Here is a 25,460-nt window from a genome sequence, read left to right on the forward strand (position 1 = left end):
CGCCACATAAAGTCCAGCAATGGCAAACATGTCAGGCTTTTCATATAATCACACATGCCTTAAAATTACTGCATAGCTGCAACCCGAGAACCTTTTCTGCTTTTGTATTCTGGACATAGAAGACACTGTGAACTCTGTGACCTCTCAAATGTGCCTATTAATGCATTCCTTGCGATTTTGAAAGCAAAGACAACTAAACCGCTCCCAGTGCACTTCTTTCTGTGCTAATGACCGGTCATAATAGTTTAAAGGAGGAGTTCACTCAAAAATTACAATTGTCTTCTTTTTTTTACCCCTCACATTATTACAAATCTATGACTTTAACAAAATAAAAGCAGTAGAAAAGAGGTGCACATGACTTATTTTAAGTGCACCACTTAAAATCTAAGTTATATGAGCTTTGTGTGATGAACAGACCGAAATTACAATCATTATTCAATGACAATCTTCATCTCCAGTGAGCCATGCATCGAATCAGTGATTTAACCAAATCAGTGTTATTTTATGATTATTTATAAAAACTTATTTATACCAAAGACTTTAGACTGAGAGAGATGGTGCATTCATATCACTACGAATGGGAGAAAGTGCAACGTGCAATATGGCAGAATAAGTCTCGCCTTCTAAATAAAATAGCTAGTCAATGCAGCTGCCTTTAGATGCTCCAATTTGGTGTTTGCAAACAGCGATGACGTTTTTTTGTGGGCGAAGCCTACCTGGTTGCAGAAAATGACAGTTGAGCAGTAGCAGTCTATGGAAGCCACGAAATAAAAGAATAAAAAAAAGTTAATTTAGAGTTTATATCTCACAATTCTGACTTTTATTTCTCGCAAATCTGAGTTTATATCTCACATTTCTTACAAAGAAAAACATAATTGTGAGATTGAGAGTTTTTTTTCCCTCAGAATTGTGAAATAAACTCACAACTGCGAGTTATAAAGTCCGAACTGGGAGTAATAAACACGCAAATGCAAGAAAAAAAGTCAGAATTGTGAAAGATAACTTTTAAACAGTCTATAAAAATGTTATATGTAAACTGCTATAGGTTTAAATATTATTTAATGCTCTAACTGCTATGTATGCATGTCCTCTGAACTGCATATGTGAATATTATGTAGACTTACTGTTTACATCAAATTCCTGCTTTAATAGTAGACTAATCCTTGCAGGTGTCATCAGTCCAGCGTCTCCGTTTAGCTTCAAAGGACATTTTCAACGATGGTTTTCTTTAAAAATGAAGACTATATTTTTTGCATTCCGATTCCAACATCCACATTATTCTGTGGATTTTGCAGATTTTCCTCCAATTGCTACCACTATTTTTCTGCAACCGGTATGCGTGCGCAGCTGCAAGTGACGTGATTGTGACGTCTGCTCCAAAGGGGTCAATAGAAACAGTCAGTGTTCTGAGATGTGGGCTTATATTATGACTGCACATGTGTATTGGCTGGTCCAGCTTGGGGGAAATGCTGGTATCATAACATTTGACAACACTAATTTAGATTTTATTTTATTTTAGCTTTATTTCAATTACTGAATATGGTTTTTAATAGTTTTAGTTTCAATTAAAACTAACAACACTGAACCAAATCACACTGGTTCATGAACAATCATTCAGACTTGGTTTTGTGAACTGGTTCCATTGAAAAATATAAAAGATTTGACTTTTAAAAAGGTAAAAATGATGACTTTTGAAAATTGAAAGAATGACTCCTTAGCAGATATTAGTATTTTTTAGAGAACAACTATTTATATTTGGTCTGTTTGTCACACAAAGCTATTGTAGGGCTTTGGAGGAATTAGGAATACAGAGCATGAGTCATATAGAGCTGTTTAATAATACATTTAGGGTGCCTTTTCATCCTTTAAGATTAAGTGCTGCAGGCCCTATTCACTGTAACTGAACTGAAAAGTGCAGCCAATTCAAATGTTCCACTGAAGAAAGAAAGTCATGCTGGTTTCAAACAGCATGTGGGTGAGTAAATAATGACAAACTTCATACTTTTAGGTGAACTATCCCTTTAGGTGCTTGTGCATTTGTAACCTGTACGCTACCTGATCTCACTCACCTCTGAGCCCAGCCTACTGTCAGCAGACATTCGACAGAAGGACAAAAGTGCTTGGTGGAAGACCGGAGACAGCTTTCTGCACAAGCAAACAAAACATGATTTAACAAGCCACCTCCACCTCCGGTTACCAATAACTCCACATATTAGCACAGCTTTCCACAGAACAGAGAAAAACGCTGATATAGGAACAGTCAAAACAAGGAGAGCGTAATTTGTCTGAATCAGCCTCGTGGGGTAAAAGTCCATCCGGAGCAGATGTGCAAAATGATGATGAATGGAATATATGGAGCCAGTCAGCACTGCAGTAAAAGATGGGCGAGGACTGCAAAAGTGCTCAATATGGTGCTGCCATCTAGCGGTCATAATGGCTCTGTTCCAAAACCTAGTAAGCTGCCTCACTGTCTATAGTCTACAATGACAAAAGTTACCACACTGATATGCAGCCATCTACCAATGCCCTATCAACCACCTAGAAAGCATAAAGCAACGCTATGCATAATGCTAGCATTATGTCTGCAAGTTTTCTGCATAATATTTGGGAAAGCCAAAAATGTGGTCTACTATAGGTAGGAAGCTCACCAGGTTTTGTAACAGATATCTCTTCTAATAACATTTTGTTGTTTGTTTGTTTGAATAATTTCTTTATTTGCATCTCATCAACTCCTTTTAACAGTCATAAAGCAGTCCACAAGGAAGTGCAGGTCTCACCTGTTGGGCTGGTCGAATTTCACAGCGGTTTTACCCTGCTGACTCTGAGACTTTAGTTTGTTGTGAGGTTGTGTAGCAGTAGTGGTGCTTTCAGTGCAGTCAGTAGTAGTAGTTGTAGTGGTTGAGGTCTTTGTAGTGTTGGCATCCAGGGGGCTGTCTGTTTCTGTGACCCCTCGTATGTCCAAATACTGTCCATTGTCTAGGTGGGGTTTATCACATAGAGGGTCTTTAGATGGAGTCGACTTCACTACAGTTGTGGGTTCTGATGAAACGTTCCTCTGAAGCGCCTGGATATCACTGCGCATGCACACACACAAACAAATGTATATATTAGAGATAGCAATGTGCAAAACTTATGCAAAATATAGTAAAATATAGGCACGCATATAGTGTTGTGGCAAACAGACAGGAGAGTGAGAGACAGAAAAGACAAAATATCAAGTGGAGGCAAATCTAGTTAAAAGAGAGAAAATGCCATGCTGAAAAATGTCAGAGACCCAAAGGTCATGATGACAAGAGTCCACTGAGCCCGAGGGGACTGGTTTCCACAGTGCTTGAAAGCAGAACATTAGAATACTGGAGTCATTTATTTTTTATATTTAATTATATATTTCAAAAGTTTGGGTCTTCTTTGAAATATTTTTTTCTTCTTTTATTCAGCAAAGATGCATTAAATTGATCAACAGGCATAGTAAACATTTATAATACAATACAAGATTTTATTTCAAATAAATACTGTTCTTTTGACCTTTCTATTAATCAAAGAATTCTAAAAAAAATTATCATGGTTTACACAAAAATATTAAGCAGCACAACAAATCAGCATATTAGAAGGATATCTAATGGATCATGTGACAATGAAGACTAAATAATGGTTGCTGAAAATTCAGCTTTGTCATCGCATGAATAAATAGCATTTTAAAATATATTATAGAAAAGTTACTTTAAATTGTAATGATATTACAGTTTTACTGCATTTTTGAACAAATAACTGCTGAGACTTCTGTCAAAAACATTTAAAAAGATCTGTCTGACCCAAAACTTTTGGACAGTAGTGTAGTTTGTGTGGTTAATGCATCAATTTACAAATAATAAAATTATTATTAACAATAATAATGAATATCTTTAAAATTAATAATAAAACTAAAATAATATTATACATTTAATAATACCTTTGAAAATTAAAATATTAGTTTTAACCTAAATATAGTATTAGTGCATGTTATTTACATATAATCATATTAAAACATGGTTATATGGTTAAAGGGACATGCTAGCTTAGCAGGTTAACTGATTAACATGAAAATCATAAGGAATGCATGACAGTGAAAAAACACATCTTAATATTTTTCCACAAAGTAATATGATTTATATAAACATCAGCTGATGAAATAAGACCCTGTGCTGAGAGCAGTTAATAATTATGACTGTAATCACAGGTTGCTGCTCTGAGCTCTGATTACATGGGCTCATGCGGCAGGTTTCAGATGTTTCTGATTGAATTGGGCCCTCAGGCAGCAGGCAATGACTCTTACCTCTGGAGCTTCTTAATCTGTTCAGCCAGACTCTGTTTCTCACTGTTCAGCAGGCTGATCTGATATTCCAGCTCTTGAACCACTTCCTGCTGCTGCTGCTGCTGTGGACGGCAATATAATGTCTTAAATGTTGGCATATATCACCATAGAGCAGCATGTTTAATCAAAAATCCCTTTTGAATAGATATTTGACATGGGATTACTGGGATTTAGTTTTATTCTGATTACGTAAGTGTAATGTAAATGTAACCTGATTGCCTTAATCTGATTAAGCCACTACTCCAGGGCCAAGTTGCTCAAAAAAGTTTAATATGGATCAGAAGGTTTTGCGATCCATACTTTTGAGCTAATTTTTCAAAGAAAAGCCGCATTGGGTCACCCTGATTCAGATACACACTTTTTCAGATTACCAAATCTGGATAAACAGTGCTCTAAATGGGATAGCATATCACAATTTAGGTTAGTAGAACAAGAACAACAGGTAGGAGAGTCAATGTGGGGTCACTTTAGTGTTTTTATTTGAAGAGAAAGAAAACAGCACAATAAATGATGCAAACATCACCTTTCATTGTCAAATTACTTTAAACAGTCATCCCTACGGAGCCCCAAAAAGGGACATGGTGATGGGGGAAAAAATGAGATGGGAGGGGACATTTGTGAGAGAACGCAAAAGCATTGAAACATAAATGTTCCTCCCCTTTTTCCTTTTGAACAAACCATTTTCAAGATTTGATCCACTCCAACTGCTGAAATCTGATCAGATTAATTTTGAAAAACTGGGCCCAGTGTCTGATGTCTTACTAAGACGGCTAGTATATGTCATTTATCCGAATTTTATTTCAGAATAAAGGCTTAACCAGGATATGTTCATGTAATCATCTGACTGCAATCCCAATATTTCTTTCTATACGTAAATACCTGTATGGCCTCAGTTTGCTGCACAGGTTCCTGGGTAAAATAGTCTCCAGGCAAGTCACTTGGGTCCACACTGACCGCCACATCCACTGTATCCCGATGCAAAGTCAGGCTATTCCCACAGTTCCTATAGAGATGCAGTAGGTCTGGAGGTTTGGGAATGTTTAGACCCACATCATCCCACAACTCAAAATCCTGCAGAAATGGAATATCATAAATAACAGGAAGAATTAAAATAATAAATAAATAATCCTATTAAAATCAATGTATCAAATGGACTTATAAAGGCTTACCTGATCATCATTTTCATCTGAGAATGTGATGGACGTTAACTTGTATTCATTTTTCAATAAATATTCATTAACTAAAAAATTTAAGGCTCTTTTTTCAAGAGGGCGAATAGGTTCCTGAAAAAAATAATAAATGTGTGATTCAAACTAGCTGTTCATAATGAGCTTATTAGAGAAATGTAATATGTTTAGGTTTATTATACCATTATAACAAAGGGAAAATAAAGGTAACCTGAATTTCAGGACTGGATTTGTAGTTTTTTCTCTCTTGAGAGGGATTCTCGCATTCTACAGAGGAAAAAAAGAAACAGAAAGGAAGAGAAACGAGTGAGCTGGAATTTGATTTATGGTGGACATTACAAACTGCCTTTAGGAATGAGAGCAGCTCCTATAGCAGAAAGGACTGAAGTGTGTAAAAGTTGAAAGTACGCCACCTGCAGCCTGAGTCAAGTTGGCACGAAGAGCCTGAATGGTCTCCTTGGCTTTCCGCAGTTCAAACTCCAGAACTGGACCAGGGGGAAGTGGGTCACACACAAACAGGCATCCAACCAAGAGAAGGGAACAAAGAAACAAAACAAAAAGGGAAAAAAAGAACAAAGGATGGCCATGAAAAAACAAAATCAAAAAAAGAAATGAAAGAAAAAACAACAACTTTTGTAAGAAGCTGAGGCAGAACCAAAACAGGGACATGCACACTATGGATCTAATGAACACATGCAGCAGAGGTTGCTGGAGGAGCTGCCAGATAGTGAACATATTTACACATTTATTTATTTCCCTTCGGGTTTTCATTGCAAAATTCACTAGCTGCTGTCTGACCAGGGATTTAGAGCAAAGCAAAGTCTATTTGTTTGTTTTAAATGAAAGGTTAAAAAAAATCCATTCGCAAATTTCTTTAGATCTCCTAATTTCCATGGACTTTTACAGCTGAAGTGTGTAATTTCTATTGCACTAGCTTCATCAAACAGATTTTTTTTAAAAATAGGGTCCAGTCCCAAATAGCACATTTAAAGTGCACTTGCCATCTTATGGCAGTTGCTTGCATGTGTCCATAAAGTTCACATGACCAAAGGGAGTCCCATTTGTTGGACTGGTTAGGTTGCAGAATAGCATCCCGCTTCAAATCTACATTAGTACTGACTTCACACTGGATTATTACCCAGCAGTACTAAAATAATAATTTGTTACATTTATATAGCGCTTTTCTCAGCACTTAAAGCACTTTAAATATGGAAGGGGGGAATCTCCTCAACCACCACCAATGTGCAGCATCCACCTGGATGATGTGACGGCAGCCATATTGCACCAGAACACCCACCACACACCAGCTTATTGGTGGAGAGGAGACAGAGTGATGAAGCCAATCAGTATATGGGGATGATTAGGAGGCCATGATGATGGACAGAGGCCAATGGTCAAATCTGGCCAGGATGCTGGTGTTAAAACCATACTGTTTTTCGAAGGACTACAAAGTGTAAACTATGCCATGTAGGACTGGCCTAATGATTGAAACAGGTAGTCCTGCCCCAAACTCATGTCACTGGCTAGACCAATGTTGCCACGACAGAGTAGTGTTGTCAAAAGTACCGACATCAAGTTGATGCTAAAATAAAAATAAAAAATGTGACGCTTTAAGCGCTGTTGAGCGGATTCGTAAACACCCTGATTGGCTATTGTGTTCACGGGCTCAACATATATGTCTGTGATTGGCTGCAATGATCAAAGCTTCAAAAACATGCTGTAAATAGACATCAATGACGCTCATCACCAAGCGCTTACACAGATACACACAAGAGCGTTTGAAAGAGGATGTCTATCAGCGGACCAGTGATAGACAATGGCCAATCAGAGGTGTTTACAAATCCGCTCAACAGTGCTCAAATAGACTCATTTTTAAAAATTTCAGTATGGACATGGTATTGAAGTCGGTACTTTTGACAACACTATCGCAGAGACACAGTGATTGCAAGTTTCAGAGGAATCAACCTTTGAATGTCTTACCGTATAGCCGTCTCTGCATACAAGGGTGAAATATGACAGTATTCACACTTTATATTAGGTGTCTTTAACTACCATGTACTTAAATTGAAAAATATGTTCGGTACCATACAATGTACTTATTGTGTCCGTGCTGTAAAGCAAAACACTTTTACTGTTATTGAGGTGGATACAGGTAAGGTTAGGGACAGGTTTAGTGGTATGGGTAGGTTTAAGGGTGGGTTAAGTTGTAAGGGAAGGGTCAAAAGTGTAATTATAGGTGTAATTATATGCATTTTTTTAAATAAAAGTACAATGTAAAACATGTATGTACAGAGTAAGAGCATATCAAAACATGTAGGCTATCAAATGATTAATTTAAATGTTAGTACATAGGTTAAAGACACTTAATATAAAATGGGACCCAGTATTTTAACACACAAAAAAAAAAAAAAAAAAATTACACACTTCAGTTTAAACAGAACTAATTGGTCTATAAGGAGAAAGCTTTCAAAAATAAATTGCTTTCCTTATTTATTTTAACAGAACAACAATCCAACTGTAAATCAAAAACACACAAAAGTCTAAATCCATCTGCTGTTTACATTTGATCTTTGTTGTAAATCAGAGTACTTCATTTGGAAAGGGATTTACTAGCGTATGCAAAACCCCGCAGCAATCCTGCTACTGTGGCCCTGCTAGGCGAGTTCTAACAGAGGCTGTGTCTCATTCCGCTCCCTAGTTCCCTAGAACAGGAATCAGTATCTTGTGAAGATGAAATTCAGGATTAGCAAGAGCCTTAATCCTCTAACAATTAGGACACTGATGACTCAGTTATCTGTGACAAGATCTTGCATTAAAAACAAACACTGCTGTATAATAACCAATATTCTTCTGGTACATTTCTAGATGCAGCTGATTCCGACTGATTTTTAAAATGCATTCTGGGAATTTCTAAATAGCGAACATTTCAGTGCACTGGAACGATTGTGATCATGAGACAGCCCTATGAATCTTTGGGCAGTGTACTGAACTAGGTAACGGATTGAGACACACCCAGAGACACTTGGAAACAGAAGCATGGAGAGCACAGGACAATTTGCATGACTCTGCACAGATGATCAGCAGGTGGGACTCCCACAAGCTCTGCTTCCCAATATGATTTCTAGAACACCATATACCTGAACAGGGCCAGATAAAGAAAGAAAGAAAGAAAGAAAGAAAGAAAGAAAGAAAGAAAGAAAGAAAGAAAGAAAGAAAGAAAGAAAGAAAGAAAGAAGAACAGACAAAGAAATAAGAAAAAAGACTGACAGCTAAGAAAAAGCAGAGCTTAAATGGGATAAACACACTTTTGCTGCTGATCATCAGAGCATAGGATGCAAGTTTAACAAATGGAAAAAATGTAAGAACAAGAAGAAAAAAAAAAAAAGAAATGGCAAAGGTCTGCTTGCCTGGATGGTTTGTGGTCCAGTATTGGAAAGAGAAATACTGGAATAGAGACCCATCAGACAATAAACCCCAGGTCAGACAGCCAGGGCTGTGCTCATCGCCGAAGGGGTCAAAATTTGGAAGGAGATGCCCAATTTGAGGTGCAAAAGTGACATTTTGCACAAAGCAATCTTATTCTGCTGCACGGTTCCTTAGGCTTTCTACTTACCCATAACTAGCTTTCAATAAAATCACATTCATAATAAGCGCATAAAACCTTTGAATGTTATTTTACCTTAAAATTGCTGGATTTAGTGTATGGATATACTACTAAAATCAATTATATATTTTTATATTTGTTTTATTGTTTATTTAATAATATAGGCCAAAGTGAAATCCACACAGTCACAATTTAATATTCAGTATTTTAATACTATATTCAAAAATTGTAATTTTCTGAAACATAATAAATAAAAATTATTTAACAAATAGAGTAAAAAAAAAAAGAATAAATAAATAAAATAGAAATACAAATAGAAATTGAATAGAATAAATAAAAAGATAAAATAATAAAAAATAAATACAACAAATAAATGAAAAAATATAGAAAAAAAAGATTTAGGCTAATAAATAAAATAAAATAAAATAAAATAAAATAAAATAAAATAAAATAAAATAAAATAAAATAAAATAAAATAAAAAATAAAATAAAATAAAATAAAATAAAATAAAATAAAATAAAATAAAATAAAATAAAGGAGTATGGAGTAGCGTATACAAAAGCGTTGTTTTGTTAAAAATGTAACCTTGGTGTGAATAGACCTTAACGCTATCGGAAAGAGTTAACATTTTAAAAAGACCGCAAGAAAAATACAAACAAATATCTGCATACAACTCAGCTCTGAAGAGATTTTTTTGTATTGGGGATGTAAATTTTAACAGGAATTAATAGTAACAAAACACATTTCCAGCTGTAAAAAAAAATAAAAATATCGATATCTGCCAAGATAATGTAGGAATCTGAAGCTTGGGAGGGATTCAAGCTAATGCAGGAAAAAGCTAAAGGAACAGTATGGCAACCTAGCCAAGCAAGTATTAAAACAGGGAAATGACAGGAGTGGAAACTTGAGTCAGAAAACCTTTTGCTTGGAAAGAAATGGGAAAGCAAGATTGTCATTGTCAGTACAGCCCAATTAGAAAGAAAAGTTTAGCGTTTATGGCTATTCGTTAACCCTCCTACTCGTCTATAGAAACCGCTCATCTATGAGACCGCTGATGAAAGCGGTCAGTGAACCTTACTGTGTGACCCATGTGAATTCACATCAATCATGAATGCCAAGAATCTTGTGTCATATACGGTAACACTGACCAAATCGCCTCTCGTAAAAGAGCTTTACACAAGCCACTGAACCACTAATAGTTTCCAGAAAAATGGCCAGTGAAGTCAGTTCCTTCTCATTTTGCCTAAAAAAATTGGCCACAAACTGTAACTGTTGAATTGTTTTCTTGGAAATTCAGGGCATTGGCAAATAGAAAATTTGGCTACTGTCAACTGTGGTCTAATAAGATGATCAGTGCATGCAAAATGCTTAAAATTAAATGGACTAAAGAGTTCCAGTGTAAAAATATTGTGTGACACAAAGTTGGAATTCAAGAAACACAAAAAAAAAAACATAGAAACAATTGATGCCTGTCTGATCAAAACTGGGAATTGAACCCACAACCTTGTACACTCAACCAGTACAACAGGTATATGAGCCAAATAAGAAAAAACAAAAAGAAAAGAAAAAAAAAAAATAAACCATTTGATGCCTGTCTGAAAAAAGCTGGGAATCTAGGGCCCTATAATTTCCGCAATCACAGAATTCCACGGACGGAATCGTGGAATCCAGTCATAAAAACGGAATTTACTATATAACTCGGAATGTCACGGAATTTGTCAAATTTTTGATTAATGAATTAAAAGCAGGTCAGTACACGTAAATTAAATCACGATATAGAGTAGTGTCTGTGAATATTAAACCACAAAAAGACTATTTAAACATGAATCCTGCATGCCTGTGTGCCTCTGAAATGAATGATGCGGAAGCGCAGTTTCATTTACCTCACACACAATCGCGCGGGGGCGCACGCTGAAGCACATGCAACGCGCACGGTGTTTTCGTCCTCTGTCGCCTTACTATATGAACACACAAATTCATCTCCAGAGCTGCTCTGAAAGTCACTTCATCAGCATTTAAACGCTTCGTTTGAGAAAACTACCGACATAAACGCAGAGAAACTCAAAGGCAAACCATCAAAATAAAAGTTCGATTTAATTTGACAGAAACATATTACTGTTGTACAGTAGAATTTAGATAAATTAATTTAATAATGAATTATTAAAATATATTTTTAACAATAATCTCAGTGTTTCTTCCACGTTTAAATTTTAACAGTAAAGCTCTGTTGTGCAGCACATTGTTTGACAAAAGTTTAATTTCATGATTAAAAGATAAATTAAATGAGTGCCAGAAAAATTTAAATACACAACAGAACTTCTGAAGAAAAAAAATTCATAAAAATATATTTTTTAATTTATTAATATTGTTGTTTTTAAGAATTCAATTAATTAGACATGCTTTTTGATTATTAAAATGGAATCCAGAAAACAGAATTTGGTAAAAATAAAATTTGAGGGGAAAGAATAAAATGTAGGGCCCTAAAAAAAAAAAAAATGTAATTTTTTTTGTTAAACTTTTATTACATTTTTGGTAATTGGACAATATTCATTATTTTAATAAATTAGACATGCTTTTTGATTACTAAAATTTAATTTAACCATTAAAATGGAGTCAAAAAAATAAATAAAACGGAAAAAAACGGAATTTGGGAAAAAATAAGTGTTATCTGTTGTTCTTTATAGCCTAATTCTTTTGCATTTTAATCTGTTTGAAAATTTCAGTCAGAGTTGTTTTGTTTTATTACAAAAAGAGTTCTTAAACCTGTTAAACTATGACAAAAATGGTTCTGCAACTTATTTTAATATCGTGATAATACCGTATACCGTGATAAAAGCTTGCTTGACGTGCAAGAACAAACCTCATTGGTTCTTGCGGAAGCTCAAACATGCAGCGTAACACGAGAATGAACCTCACTGGTACTCGCATGTCAATCAAGCATGCTTGAGCTTCCATTTACAACTGATGCAAGCGTTGATGAATGGTCGTATGTCAATAAAAGCCTAAATTAAATGTGTTCATCATATAAAGCGATTGTGTCCCTTTAGAAAATTTGGACTAAACCACTCAATTCCTATGGTTTAGTTTTACGATCTCGATCTCTAAATGGAGGGACTGAAATCGTTCAGATTTTATTAAAAATATCATCATTTGTGTTCTGAAGATGAACTAAAGTCTTACAGGTTTGGTACAACATGATGGTGGGTAAATGACGGAATTTTCCTTTAAAGTTCACAAATCAGAATAACGCTGCTCTCTCATAACTGCTGTTATTTTCATTATTCTGACATCAAGACTATCCTTACCTGCCACTCTTTCGTCCGACTCCCTGTTGCCATCATCTGAATAACGTGCGAAATCCAAGGAGTCCAACGTACTGATGCTGCCAGCTCGATCTGGAAACAAACAAACAAAATGTATGTTAAATCCAGTGGTTCCCACCCAACTAAAGGTTTTTATCTTCTACCCACACCCTTATTAGACAGAACACTAAACTATCATTTACAGAAAGTAAAGTGGTGCCCTTTTGATTGGCCACAGCAAACTAAAGCAGTCAGCAGTTATAGAGAATAGGCTGTACGAAGGCCAAAACTTTCCAGACGCACAGATCTCTCTGTCTGTCAGCACTGCTGGAGGGAAGATACAAAAGTACTGCCAATGTCAAGCCCCCACATGGACTCCTCCATTTGTGCATGTCGCTGATTGTAGTGTGTTGTGTACACTGGCGTGGTAACATGTAATTCAGCAGCAAACCACATTTATTTCTTTTGTAATTTTAGATGAATAAAGAGCATATAATAATGGTGTTTAGTTACTGAACTATTTGTATTACAGATTCCAGATCCACATTATTTGCATATTTTTAAGGGGCCATTTCATAAGAAAACATTGTTCCTGATCTTTTGAAAGGAGCCAAAATTTGAATTTGAAGTTGTGTACTCACGAAAACATACTTTAACTTTCAGATCTCAAAACGTCCTCCAGTACAAAAAGACAACTTGTGTAAACGTGTCCCAAAATTTGACAACTCATTAAGACACATCAGCACATCTATTCTGGGTTCATAAACCGCTTTTTACTCACATTGAGGTACATTTCTACAACCCCATTTTCAGAAAAGTTGGGAAAAATGCAAGAACATCATGAATCTGTGATTTGGTAATTATCTTTACCTTTATTTAACTGACAAAAAGTACAAAGAAAAGATTTTCAGTGTTTTTACTGACAAACTTAATTGTATTTTATGAATCTGATGTCTGCTACACATTCCAAAAAGTTGGGACAGAGGCATGTTTACCACTGTGTCACGTCACATTTCCTTTTAATTACACCTTTAATCATTTGGGAATTGAGGATACTAATTGTTGCAGTTTTGGAATTTTCAATTTCGTTTGATATAGAACAGCTGCAAATCAGTCATCGTTGTCTGATTCTTCTTTTCATGATGTGCCAAACATTTTCAATAAGAGTCAGACCTAGACTGTAGACAGGTCAGTCAAGCACTTCTACAGTGTAGAGTGTCTAAGAAACCAATCTGTTGTAGCATGTGCAGAATGAGGCCTGGCATTGTCTTGTTTCCCAGGAAAGATGTCATCTTGATGGCAGTATGTGTCTCTGTACAATCCCAATACACGACTCCACATCAATGGTACCTTCACACATTGTCACCCATTGCGCTGATACACCCCCATTCTATGACAGATGTTTGCTTTTTCGCCTGTCGCTGATGAAAGTCTGGATGGTCCCTATCGTCTTTGGGACTGAGAACTCGATGTGCGTTTTTTTTTTTCTTCTTCAAAAACAAGCTGAAACGTGGACTCATCTGACCACAGCACACATTTTCACTGTCTTTTGGACCATCTGAGATTAGCTCAGGCCAGAGAACTCGGCAGCATCTCTGTATAAAAATCGATGTATAGCCTTCTCCTTGCATAACAGATATTCAAGCTGCATTTCTTGATGCAGCGGCAGACTGCTAAGTAACAATGGTTTTCCAAAGTACTCCCTAGCACATGTGGCTATTTTTAAACACAGTAGCATGATTGTTTCTCATGCAGTGCCATCTGAGGACTCGAAGGTCACACACATTCAACAGAGGTTTCCTGCCCTGCCCTACACAGATTTCTCTGAGTCTTTTCACATTATTATGTATGGTAGATGGTGATAGACCTATACTTTGCAATTTTGCACTGAGAAATGTGATTTTTGAATTAATTAACAATTCTCTCTTCATGACATGTGTCACAAAGTGGTGAGCCATGACCATGACACACTGAGCATTTAGTGGATGTTCTTCACGATACCCTCACCTATTACCAATTCTAATTGTGGACAGTTTCAAATGTAATATTCTGTAATCTTTTCACTTTTATTTTGCCTCTGTCCCAACTTTTGAGTGTGTTGCAGCCATCAAAATCTAAAATTATATATATTCACAATATTTAAATATAGTATATTTACAGTTTATTTAAATACAATTTGGCCATGCGTTCACAGCAAAATCTCCAGAGTTAAATCAACTCTGCTCAGAGAACATATGGTCCCTCTCTACATAGAGTTAAAATAACACTGAAGCAGAGTTAAAGTTAATGAGATAACATGCTGTTTGTGGAGTTGTTTAATCAGATCTTGAGAGATTTTATGTCTTTTATCTTCAGTTGATTTCATGATTTCAGGCTGTGGCTGAAGTCAGTTGTAGTTCTTGTGTTTCTCTTCAGTGATTCTGCTTGTTAACAGCAGGTGTTCATCACTAATGCTCAATCATAACTTAATCACTTAATTATCTCATTAACTTTAACTCTGCTTCAGTGTTACTTTAACACTAAGTAGAGAGGGACCATATGTAATCTGAACAGAGTTGATTTAACTCTGGGGATTTTGCTGTGTTGAAAACAATGACATTTTTTTTCTTTGTACTTTTGTCAGTTAAATAAAGATTTAAAAGAATTAACAAATCACAGATTCTTGAAATGAAAAGGTCACGACTTTCTGGAATTGGGGTTATACTATTAAAAATAATAACTACAATAAAAAGTAGAAAAGTCTTGTGCTGTTTGTGTTTAGCAACTACAGTCTGACTTTAAAAGTTTGTTTGGCACATTTAATTGTGGAATGCTTTGCAAAGAGGATGAACGAGAAGCTGACAGAAAACCTGTAGTGAGCAACAAAGTGCCATCACTCATTTCACATGCAAAGAGGGTGTTTAAAGTTTATATAGAAGTCTTAAAGACACAGAAATAACATTAAGAAATCAATTAGATAAGATAAAAAAAAAATAAAAAATTATATATATATATATATATATAGAAGAAATAAACAAAAGAAAAACAAATAATGGAAAACTGAAATGTTAAACTTAAAATAACTTCTTAATAAATTACTTTAAATTACTGTGCTTTCACTTCACCTACATGGCACCCTAATTACTTTTACTCCAGTTAGCTAACCAAGTTAAGCATGTGTCACATCACATGATGGCAGTAAAGCTCAGTCCTGTGACTGCAAAGCTGTATATGCAAAGGTGGGACAATATCACAACAACCAATAAAATGAGAACCATTGCCAGCCTTAAAATAGTGGCAGGTTCTTTTTTTTTGTATTTGAATGCCAAATGTGAGTTTGTACTCACTGTGGAAATGAGGCTGGCTAAATGTCAAATGACACTCTGGTAGTTAAATTAGCAAATCTTCCCATCACAGCCCTGAACAGAGAAGTATTGATGAGAGGACTGACTCGTCTCAGTTTTGCGACTTTCTCTGGGCGTGACTTGAATGACAATGCTGATATCAGAGTGGTGAGATTGTCACGGAGCTGTGCTGAATAAACGTCTTGTCAAACTGGTTGACAGGGAGGGGTTGGCGGTTCTGTGAAGGCAATATATGAGCTTGACCTATGTGTAAGATGCTTCCTGCAAGGAAAGATATTGAAAGGCTCTTGTTCAATTTGTCAGACGGGTCATGGTACATGTGACTCATGAGTAAGCGATAAATGTGCAAACTTGCTTCTGTGTGATCATGTTCACATAATCAACACAATACTAGAAATAGTCATTTGTTTGATGCCAAAATACTTTCTCCTATTTCAGTTTAAAGGCACAGTATGTAAGTTTCACCACTAGAGGTCTCTTATTCAAAACAATAACAAATTGGAATCATGGTATTTGTCATGCAGAAACTAGAAACTATAAGTAAATCATTTGCAGGCTGGTGTCCACAAAAAGTGTGACATTATGGTGCCATCAAAAAAAAAAAGAGATGCACTTTTAATAAAATTCTGGACGATACAGATAATTTTATAATTACGTTATTGCTGATAACCGATAAATGACCGCCCTTTAAATTCTACACTATTTTCACAAAATGAATTTAAAAAAAAAAAACACAAGAACTATAATCAATCATGATACAAGTGAATTTAGGCATCACAAAATTTAAATGTACAGAATGAAAAATGGATATTAATTTTTAAATTTGCTAAAGATTACATTTAACAGTGTCTTTAGTGTATTTAAAGATTAACTTTAAGTTAGCTTTATATTAGGGATGCTCACATTGACCGTTTAACCGTTAACCGAAAGTAAGAATTTTAACCGATTAATATTATCAGTTAAACGTTTTTTTTTTTTTTTTTTTTTTTTGCTGCATGGTTAAAGAAAAATATGCTATATATACATATATGCTTATTTGTTAACTCGCGGGGCGTTTCACACGTGCCAGACATATTTCACTAAGCAACAAGCAAAATGAAGCGAGCGAAAAGAAGTACTGACCATTTCGATAGGCACGGGGGACAGGGGGGTCAAGACGACCCCGCACTTTTGAAAAGACAGAAATCGACCCCCGCACTTTTGATAAGGGCTGCTTCAATCAGTCACAATATATCATCTTTTAGCTTAGGATATTTTCTTTCAAATGAGACCATTTTCACGTTTCTGTGAGCTTTCGTTCATAAATAATCAACTGTTTTGTCGCAGATGTGAAGAAGAGGAAATGCGCTCTCGAACAGAGAAACACGCGATCTCCAAGCAATCGATCACAGCGTGCAAACGTTTTAGGACAGGTCAATGGTATATAAATCGTGGCCGAACGTTAGCGTTTGTCAATCAAGCAAAACCGTCCATTCAGAAACCAAGAAATTTGACACTTTAAGGTAAGAGGCTGATCTCTCAGATTGACGCGCGAGCTGGCTTGACTGAAGTTTTCGTGAGGATTTGTAGTTTATGGACACCGTACACCGTCCGTGGTCATAACAAATAACAATCCTTGAGGTAGGCCTGCTATTTTTATTTGACGGAAAAAAATTCTAAAATACCGGTTGTTCAAAGCTTCAATCGATTCACCGTGTTTTTGTTTTGTCATCTTAATTTGTTAAACATTTAAGTGAAAAATATTTAGTGTAGGCCTATTTATTTTATGCCTTTTTATTTGAATTATTTTTTTCTGTTATCAGAAACGCTGCAGGTGCGTGACAATTTGATAATGTGAATCCAGGTTCTGTTGTTTATCTGTTCTATGCTGCTGTTTGCATGTTAAAATAAACCCGTGGAAGACACAGACACTCGTCAAATGTATTTTTTTATTAAATGTCATATATATGTCATATTATCATTATATACGCTATACAATATTATAATCTTATCAGTTACCGGTTAATAATCGGATAACGAGCGTCGGTTGTCGGTCGAGAAATTTAACCGAAATGAGCATCCCTACTTTATATGACTGCAAAGGTAAGCTAATGTAAAAATGGGGGAAATGTGCATGCAGATTGTTTATCTGAAAGATAGGAATGAGATTGGGACACAAAACAGACCCTATTCAATCTGCAATAAATCTCCCGCATTAGCTAAATTGCTCAAAATGCTGGGCGCATGTTGGCTAATCTTGCGCAGCCAGACCTTCAGACTGATGGCAGAAGGTCTGGACTTCATAGCATCTTTCATTGGCCAAGGACCGCCCAAGAGAACGTCTGACAGACATGTAAAGCAACCAATTAGGACATTAGCTTCAGTTTGGATCCAGCCTCTTAAGAAGACCTCAGATGACCAACACCTATGAAGAGACGGCGCCAACTCCTGCGAGGACTTCAGAAGACTCAATCATCTGGATCAACATGCACATTGCCCAATTTCTATATCCTAATTATTGTTAATGTAATTCAATTTTCGAAGAGCTCATTGCTTCTACCTTCAGTTAAACTGCTAACAATGATTGTAAATTGCCTAAATTATTACATTATTTGCTAACTGCATTCTTTAAATTGTAATGTTGACATGCATTCTCTGTAAAGCTGATTTGAAATGATATGTATCGTGAAAAGCGCTATACAAATAAATGAATTGAATTGAATTACAGTTTGTTTTGTTCAGCATCATGTTTAGGGGCGTGCAAATGTAAAGTCAATGGCCCTACAACAACAGAGAGGTGTGCATCTAATAAACTATTCATTCAAGAACGTTGTGCAAGTTTACTACAACAATGGCATTGTGAACTTAACTTAAAAAAAACAAGCATTTAGTTGATCCTGATAAGTGCTCATTTCCGAAACACGTTGTCGTCAACTTTCGTCCATAAGGGGGTTTGGCATCACAATGGCTTTGATTCAAGGTCGTCCGTTAAAGTATGTGACACTTTTGCCGAAATTCCTGGAGAATTCAACCAATCATATGACGACATTGAAAATCCCAAAGTATTTCCCATTTTGTGTGGCATATGCATCAGACGTTCAGCCAACGTTCAGCCAACTCTGAGGCTGAAACTACATGTTGGCTAACACCTGAGCTTTGGCTTCAACTTCAGCAACCAATTTATGTAGAACTAACTACCACATCTAAAGAAATATCCTGCTTTAATATTTAGACAAGAATATGATAAGGAGATTGTTTGGCTGGCTATCATTGAACACAAAACATCACATCTCCTGTCAGAATTTGACTACAAGTGTTTTGCTTTGCTTTAGCAACAATTATAGATTAGAACAGAATATTGGTTATTCTAGCAGCTCAGGAATGTGAGGGAGTGATGAACTCTTACTCTATGCCGGAAAGACATGGTTTATACAAAAGAAGCCCTTTCTTCTTAGAAACAGGTTACCAAAAATCAATAAATTAAGCATTAACTACAAAGCAAATTGCCACAATAATTAAAAATCAAAGCCACACCCTTAGGGCCCACAGGCTTAGGAAAGGCCCCAGTGGCACAGGAGACAAGTATGACATGTTAAAATTGATCAATGCAATTTACAATGTTTTGGCTATACAGAAGCACACTGCACTTCTCACTTATCTAATTTCATTTTGGATTGTGCCCGCTCTCCACAACGTTTTCCAAACAGCTCCCTACATTAATTCTTTGCTCCCACTATGATAACATCATTTTCAACAAAAAATATACACACAATATCATGACCAGACTACTAATACACACTACTGTTCAAAAGTATACAGTAGGCTAAATAATGACAGTAATATTGTGAAATATTATTACAATTTAAAATAACTTTTCTATTTTAATATACATTTTAAAATGTCAATTATTCCTGTAATTTCGAAGCTGAATTTTCAGCAGTCATTAAACCAGGCTTTAATGTCACATGATCCTTCAGAAATCATTCTAATATGCCGATTTAATGCTCAAGAAACATTTCTTATTATCAATGTTGAAAACTGTTGTTCTGCTTAATTTTTCTGTAGAGACTGTGAGTATTTTTTTCAGCATTGTTTGATGAATAGACAGTGCATCCTAATGCATCTTTGCCAAATAAAAGTATTAAAAAATTCTTGACCACAAACTTTTGAAGAAGTGTATATTCACTGCCATGCAGTTTCAGTTTTACTTTAATAAAAAAAAAAAAAAAAAAAAAAAAAAAAACATGTCTCCAGTTAGATTTATATCTTTCACAACCACAAGAATGGCCCTGAATCTTGATCTCATTGATAATTTTAGGTGTTATGGTTTAATTTAAGTGCATATATAGGCAGTAAGTCAATGCAAATCTGCAGAATGTTGCACTGTAAACCCTAATGCTCAAAATAATTAATTGGTCTGAATAGGACAAACTTAAATTAAACAAATTAGTTCAGTCAAATTAACTTTTATGAGCATTTAGCATTTTCTTTTTCTTTCAAGTTCACAGAACTGATATATTTTAAATAAACTGAACTGTTTCATTTATTGTTTTGAGTTTTATTAACTTATTTCTTTTAATTTAGACAAACTTACGTTTAACTGAAACCGGGCTGGGATTTCTATTTCCCAGCGTGCTTTGCCCATGGCATTTGAAAGTGAGAGTAAATGTTAAAATTAAGTGTTATATGATGGGTTTTTTTGTGTGTGTGTGTGCGCAAGATTAATGTTAAAGGGATAGTTCACCCAAAAATTACAATTTGATGTTTATCTGCTTGACGCAGGTGACTTTGTTTCTTAAGTAGAACACAAATGATGATCTCTCGCGGGTACCCGTCAATGAGTGCGTCCGGCGTCAGAGTGCATTCAGACCTCACACACCGGATGCTCAAGGCAGTTGCACATAGTGGTGTATTAGAGGTAAAAAAAAAAAAAAAATTAAATACTGATATAAAATCGCACAAACCGATCATTTAGTGTCTTAGGACATCAATGTGTCGTCACAAGCCGCAGGGTTTAATTTTGATTTGTCTGTGCATTTTTTTTTTCAATGGTCATAGATGGTGTTACCATTTCATGACTGACAGACTGCAATGGTTGGAGTTAAAAATCATCATTTGTGTTCTTCTGAAAAAAAAGTCACCTACATCTTGGATGCAATGGAGGTAAGCAAATGCTACACCATGCTATTGTTAACATGTTACCAACTTAGCAAGTTAACATTTTCTGAATGAGCTTGATCAACTAATTGCCTCAATGTTTTTTTAGCTTTTAGTTTTGCCAATTTATTTGGGTTTACAATGTGTAGAAGTAAGAATCAGTAGAATTTTTTAATTTATAATAAGGCTGCATGAGGCCTAATGGTGTATTCTGATCTGTTTGGTGTGTGTCATGCGTAGCTAAATGAAAGAGCTGGGGGGAAGGTGGGGGGGCACAATCAATTGTGTTGCGGAACTAGACTTTGATGACAACCCGACAGCTGCACCACAAAAAAACTGATCCAATTAAATCTGCATCATACAGTTTACAATATTCATTCAGCGGAGCTTCAAATCCTCTCACATCCTAAACACACTGAAGCCTTTTCATCCCTTAAACACTTCTCTAGCGAAGGGTAAAATATCGGCGAGACTATGTGAGGTGTTGATAATGTCTCTTCCTGCACTGACGTGACAGAAGCGAGGTTGAGAGCCATCTGCTCCCTCTCAGCTGGTTGCCAGATCCTCCTTTGGGGAGTGGGTTTGCTCCATAATGCTAATAAAACCCTGTGGTTCCTGAAACCTCTGTGTTCTTAGAACCAGGTCAGTAGACAGCCATCAGTGGCAATTAGGCATGTATTTAAAAGCCATTAAAGTGCAATAAGCCTATATGATTCAGTTTCCAATGCAGACAAGGTAAAAAAAAAAAAAAAAAAAAAAAAAAGAGAAGCGGAATTGGCTGATACGAACAGGCAGCCCAGGTCTAGGCCTCTAATTTCTAGCATCCCCCTTCTCCCTGGAGAGCAGTGTCACTTACGATGATGCGGTCACATGCTGTCTTTTGGTCCTAGAGTCCATTATAGAGCTCTTAGAATAAGGATTGTTACATTTTTGAGAGAATTATGCATCAAATCAAGATGACATCCATTCATTTTATATAACGAATTAAGTTGTATACTGTAGGAGGGTAGAATGAGTATGTTGTGCAATACTACAGATTCGATTAATATCAGACCTAAATCTCTTCAATAAAGGAAAGATGGTTGTCATAAATATTCAGATGCAACAGGATGCTGATTAGATGGATTAATAATTGTTTTGAACCGTGAATAAGCCTGCATGAAAGCAGTTTCAACATGCCCACCCACATGTTTAGTCAGCAGCAGGCTGAGAAAATGTGTAGTTGATGTGCACTTATACAAGGCAATCACACAAAAACACCCCACATAAAGAAAGGAACAATAACAACCAGAACAGACCTGAAAGCATTTGGACAAATGTTTGATCAGCATTTCCTCGTTCAATCAAACTTTAGACAAGTTCCAGTGAATAACCTCATGAAAAAATTTCCATTATGTTAGCTTCATTATTCAAGAATCATATGGGATACTAATTTAGAATTGTTGGTAACAAAGAAGAAATAAAAAATTAAAATCAGACAATTGAGTCTTTGCTAAGTTGGCAACAGATTACAAGCAATATTATAAATTAAATTCAACAAATAGAATTGATTTAGAATTAATCAAATTGATTCCTTAAATGTCAACTATTCAAAAACGAGTAAAATTATCTGAATAACAGATGTCAAAGATGATTACCAAAATTGAAGACACCTGATGATAACAAGCAGAATCACTGAAGGAAAGAGAAACACAAGAATTAAAAGAGGTTTAGATGTTGATTTTATTGAAAATGGTTGACACTAGGGCTGCAACATTAATCGTGATTAAAAGTTTGCAAAATAAAAGTCTGTTTACGTAATATATATGTGTGTGTTCTGTGTATAATAATTGTGTATATATAAATGCACACACATACAGGTATAAAGTTTAGAAATATGTGCATGTATTATATATATATATATATATATATTTTTTTTTTATATTACATATAAACAAATATTTCATATATAAATATAACATTTTAGTTAAATATATACATGAATGTGTGTGTATTTATATATAGATAATTATTATACACAGAACACACACATATATATTACGTGTAAACAGACTTTTATATTGCAAACTATTAATCGCGATTAATTGTTGCAGCCCTAGTTGTCACCATTATAGTGATCATTTAGTTGGGTAGTTTGATACTTTGCTTTTTATGTCAGTTTGTGGTTTTTGTAATGGTGTTTGCTAATTTTACACATTTTAAATGGTTGACTTAAGCAATTCATTTGATTAATTCTAACTCAATTCTTATATGTTGAATTTAATTAATAATATTGCTTGTAATCTGTTGCTACAATTTTATTGAGTAGATAGAGCGTATTACTTTTTACAGTGTATAGAAATTAATTGGAAATTACTTTTTACTAATAATATTATTTTAACATGATATTTTATTAACTTTTATTATTATGTATTCATTAAAATTGATTATTATTTAACATTATTAGTTACTGATATTATACATGATAATTTAGAAATGAGGGTTAACCGTTCAACCCACAACATGAACTTTTAAAGGGTCAAAACGGTGAAAAACTCCCTGGGTAAACTGTGTCACCAAGTAATATTTTTTCTCCGTATTTATGCAATATTCTATTTAAAACTGCACAAATCACACCCGACTTGCATTAGTAAAGAACAAAAGCTTGCTTAATCATATAGCAACAGTTGCGAAGTTGGGATTGATCAATAACATTTGTAAGGATTAAAGGGATAGTTCACCCAAAAAAGAAAATTCTGTCATCATTTACTCACCCTCATGTCATTGCAAAACTATCTTTTTTTTGGAACATAAAACAAGCCATTTTGAGAACTCTGTTTGTTGTCCATATAATGGAAGTCGAAGGTAGCCAAAACAGTTTGGTTGTCAATATTATTATTATTCCACAGAAGTAAGAAATCCAGGTTTGGAAAGTCGTAAAGGTGAGTAAATGACAACTGATTTTTTTTAATTGTGCAGTGAACTATTCCTTTAAAAAAAATAATTTTTGTAATCTGCTTCTAAGAAGAAATGGCTCCTTTTAACAAAGGGTCAATTTTCTTGCTAATATAAATGTATGATCAATGGAAAAACAATGTTAGAAATGATCTACACTGGATGGATAGGATGTTATCACTGTCAATCCACACCGCAACCTGGTAATAAAAAAAACAAAAAAAAAACAAATCCAAATGTCATGCTTTGAAAGGCAAATAGTAAGAAGAAGACGAGGACACTATCAGATAAGAAACTTCATTTAGGAGCAAAGGTATAAGAAAGATCACAGAGTATTCCTGATTACGCCAAACAAAGAGCAACAATCCCATCTGTCACTGCACACAGTCTGGTTTTACATACCCCTTGTATGAGCCTCTCTTTTTCTCCTCTTTCTATCCTGCACCTGCGCAGCTGGGGTCAGTGGGAAGACTTCACATCACATCACATCACACAACAAAGACACAATCCAGGTCTAAAACAAATGCCTCCCATCAACCCTGTGTGCAACATATTCTTCAATGCATAATTCTGAGCCGCAATATGAAATGAACAGGTAGTATGGAGATAGCTAGTTTGAACAGCTTTTGTACTGGTGTATTTTATTGAAATTGAAATTTAAGGAGCTGCTTATGTAGACAGCATTTTTGGGTGATAACTAAAATAACTCATCCTAAACCAGCCTAAAATGGTTTCTCAGCCTGGTTTATCTAGTCTAGATGGTCTTCCAGTCTGGCCAAGTTGAGTTCAGTTGTTTTACCTCGTCGACTAGCAGACAAGTGTCCAAAACCCTCAAACCAGCCAGCTTAACCAGGTTAGGAAACCATCTTAGACTGGTTTAAGATGTTTTTAAGCAGTTCAATAGGTTTTGAAACACGTCCATTACCTCATACAGGAAGACTACTCTTTACTCGGTTATTGGAGCTACATTATGAACACATTATTTGATTACTTACTAAGTGGACCTCCAGGACCGACACCTTGCTCTTTGCATGCGGGTGGAGTTCCGCTTTGCCTTTCGAAGTTGCCTGGATTGGAGAAATAATCCCGCAGGCGAGGCAGCTCGCGTCCGGCTTCCAGGAGCTCGGTGTGCAGCTCCAGGGCCGTGAGGATGTACTGATCCCGGAGCAGCTGCGCGGCGATCGCATCCAGCGACACCCGCGTCTCTGCGCTTCCTACTCCGATTCCAGCAACCGCAGCGGCCGACGCTGGTATACCATCCACACTCGGGCTGGTTCGGTTGCTGGACAGCAGAATGGCTGGCTCGGAGTACGCCGGATGGGAGAAGGGACCGAGGCTGTGGCCTTGGGCTTCATCACTCGGGCTGCGCTCGGTGTCCGCGCCATCCTGCCTCTGCTCCGCTTCCTCCTCCGAATCACTCACGTTAAACGGGTTGACATTACCCGCCGCCATTTTGCCGTTAGGTGTTCAGCCAGCTATCTGGCTAATATACGTCTCCGTCTTCCTGGACGGATGTCAACAGCGCTTTATTGCTCCTAATCAACGGGGCTTCAAGAAATATGCTATGGTTGGTGGGGCCGAATGTCATTTCAGCACCCGCC

The 25,460-nt window shown here is 35.9% G+C and overlaps 1 protein-coding gene across 7 annotated transcripts in view; it reads right to left on the minus strand.

Annotated features, from left to right (window-relative positions):
- Positions 1–25,460, minus strand: part of relch (RAB11 binding and LisH domain, coiled-coil and HEAT repeat containing) — a 58,003-nt gene that overhangs the window by 32,492 nt on the left and 51 nt on the right. For 5 of the 7 annotated variants that reach the window (XR_010893733.1, XR_010893734.1, XM_067377222.1 and 2 more), the window contains exons 1-10: positions 24,855–25,460; positions 24,262–24,312; positions 12,449–12,538; positions 5,952–6,023; positions 5,750–5,805; positions 5,521–5,634; positions 5,231–5,422; positions 4,313–4,413; positions 2,778–3,074; positions 2,070–2,145 (exon numbers count right to left, since the gene is read on the minus strand). The exon at positions 24,855–25,460 is cut by the window's right edge. Coding sequence is in view for 5 of the 7 variants with exons in the window: in XM_067377222.1 (XP_067233323.1) it covers positions 2,070–2,145; positions 2,778–3,074; positions 4,313–4,413; positions 5,231–5,422; positions 5,521–5,634; positions 5,750–5,805; positions 5,952–6,023; positions 12,449–12,538; positions 24,262–24,312; positions 24,855–25,311 (1,506 nt within the window). In the remaining 2 variants the exon portion in view is untranslated. The remainder of the gene's footprint in view (positions 1–2,069; positions 2,146–2,777; positions 3,075–4,312; positions 4,414–5,230; positions 5,423–5,520; positions 5,635–5,749; positions 5,806–5,951; positions 6,024–12,448; positions 12,539–24,261; positions 24,313–24,854) is intronic. The other 2 variants (XM_067377225.1, XM_067377223.1) reach the window with 2 other exon arrangements.

Source organism: Chanodichthys erythropterus, chromosome 23, assembly GCF_024489055.1.
Source record: "Chanodichthys erythropterus isolate Z2021 chromosome 23, ASM2448905v1, whole genome shotgun sequence".
Lineage (NCBI taxonomy): Eukaryota > Metazoa > Chordata > Actinopteri > Cypriniformes > Xenocyprididae > Chanodichthys > Chanodichthys erythropterus.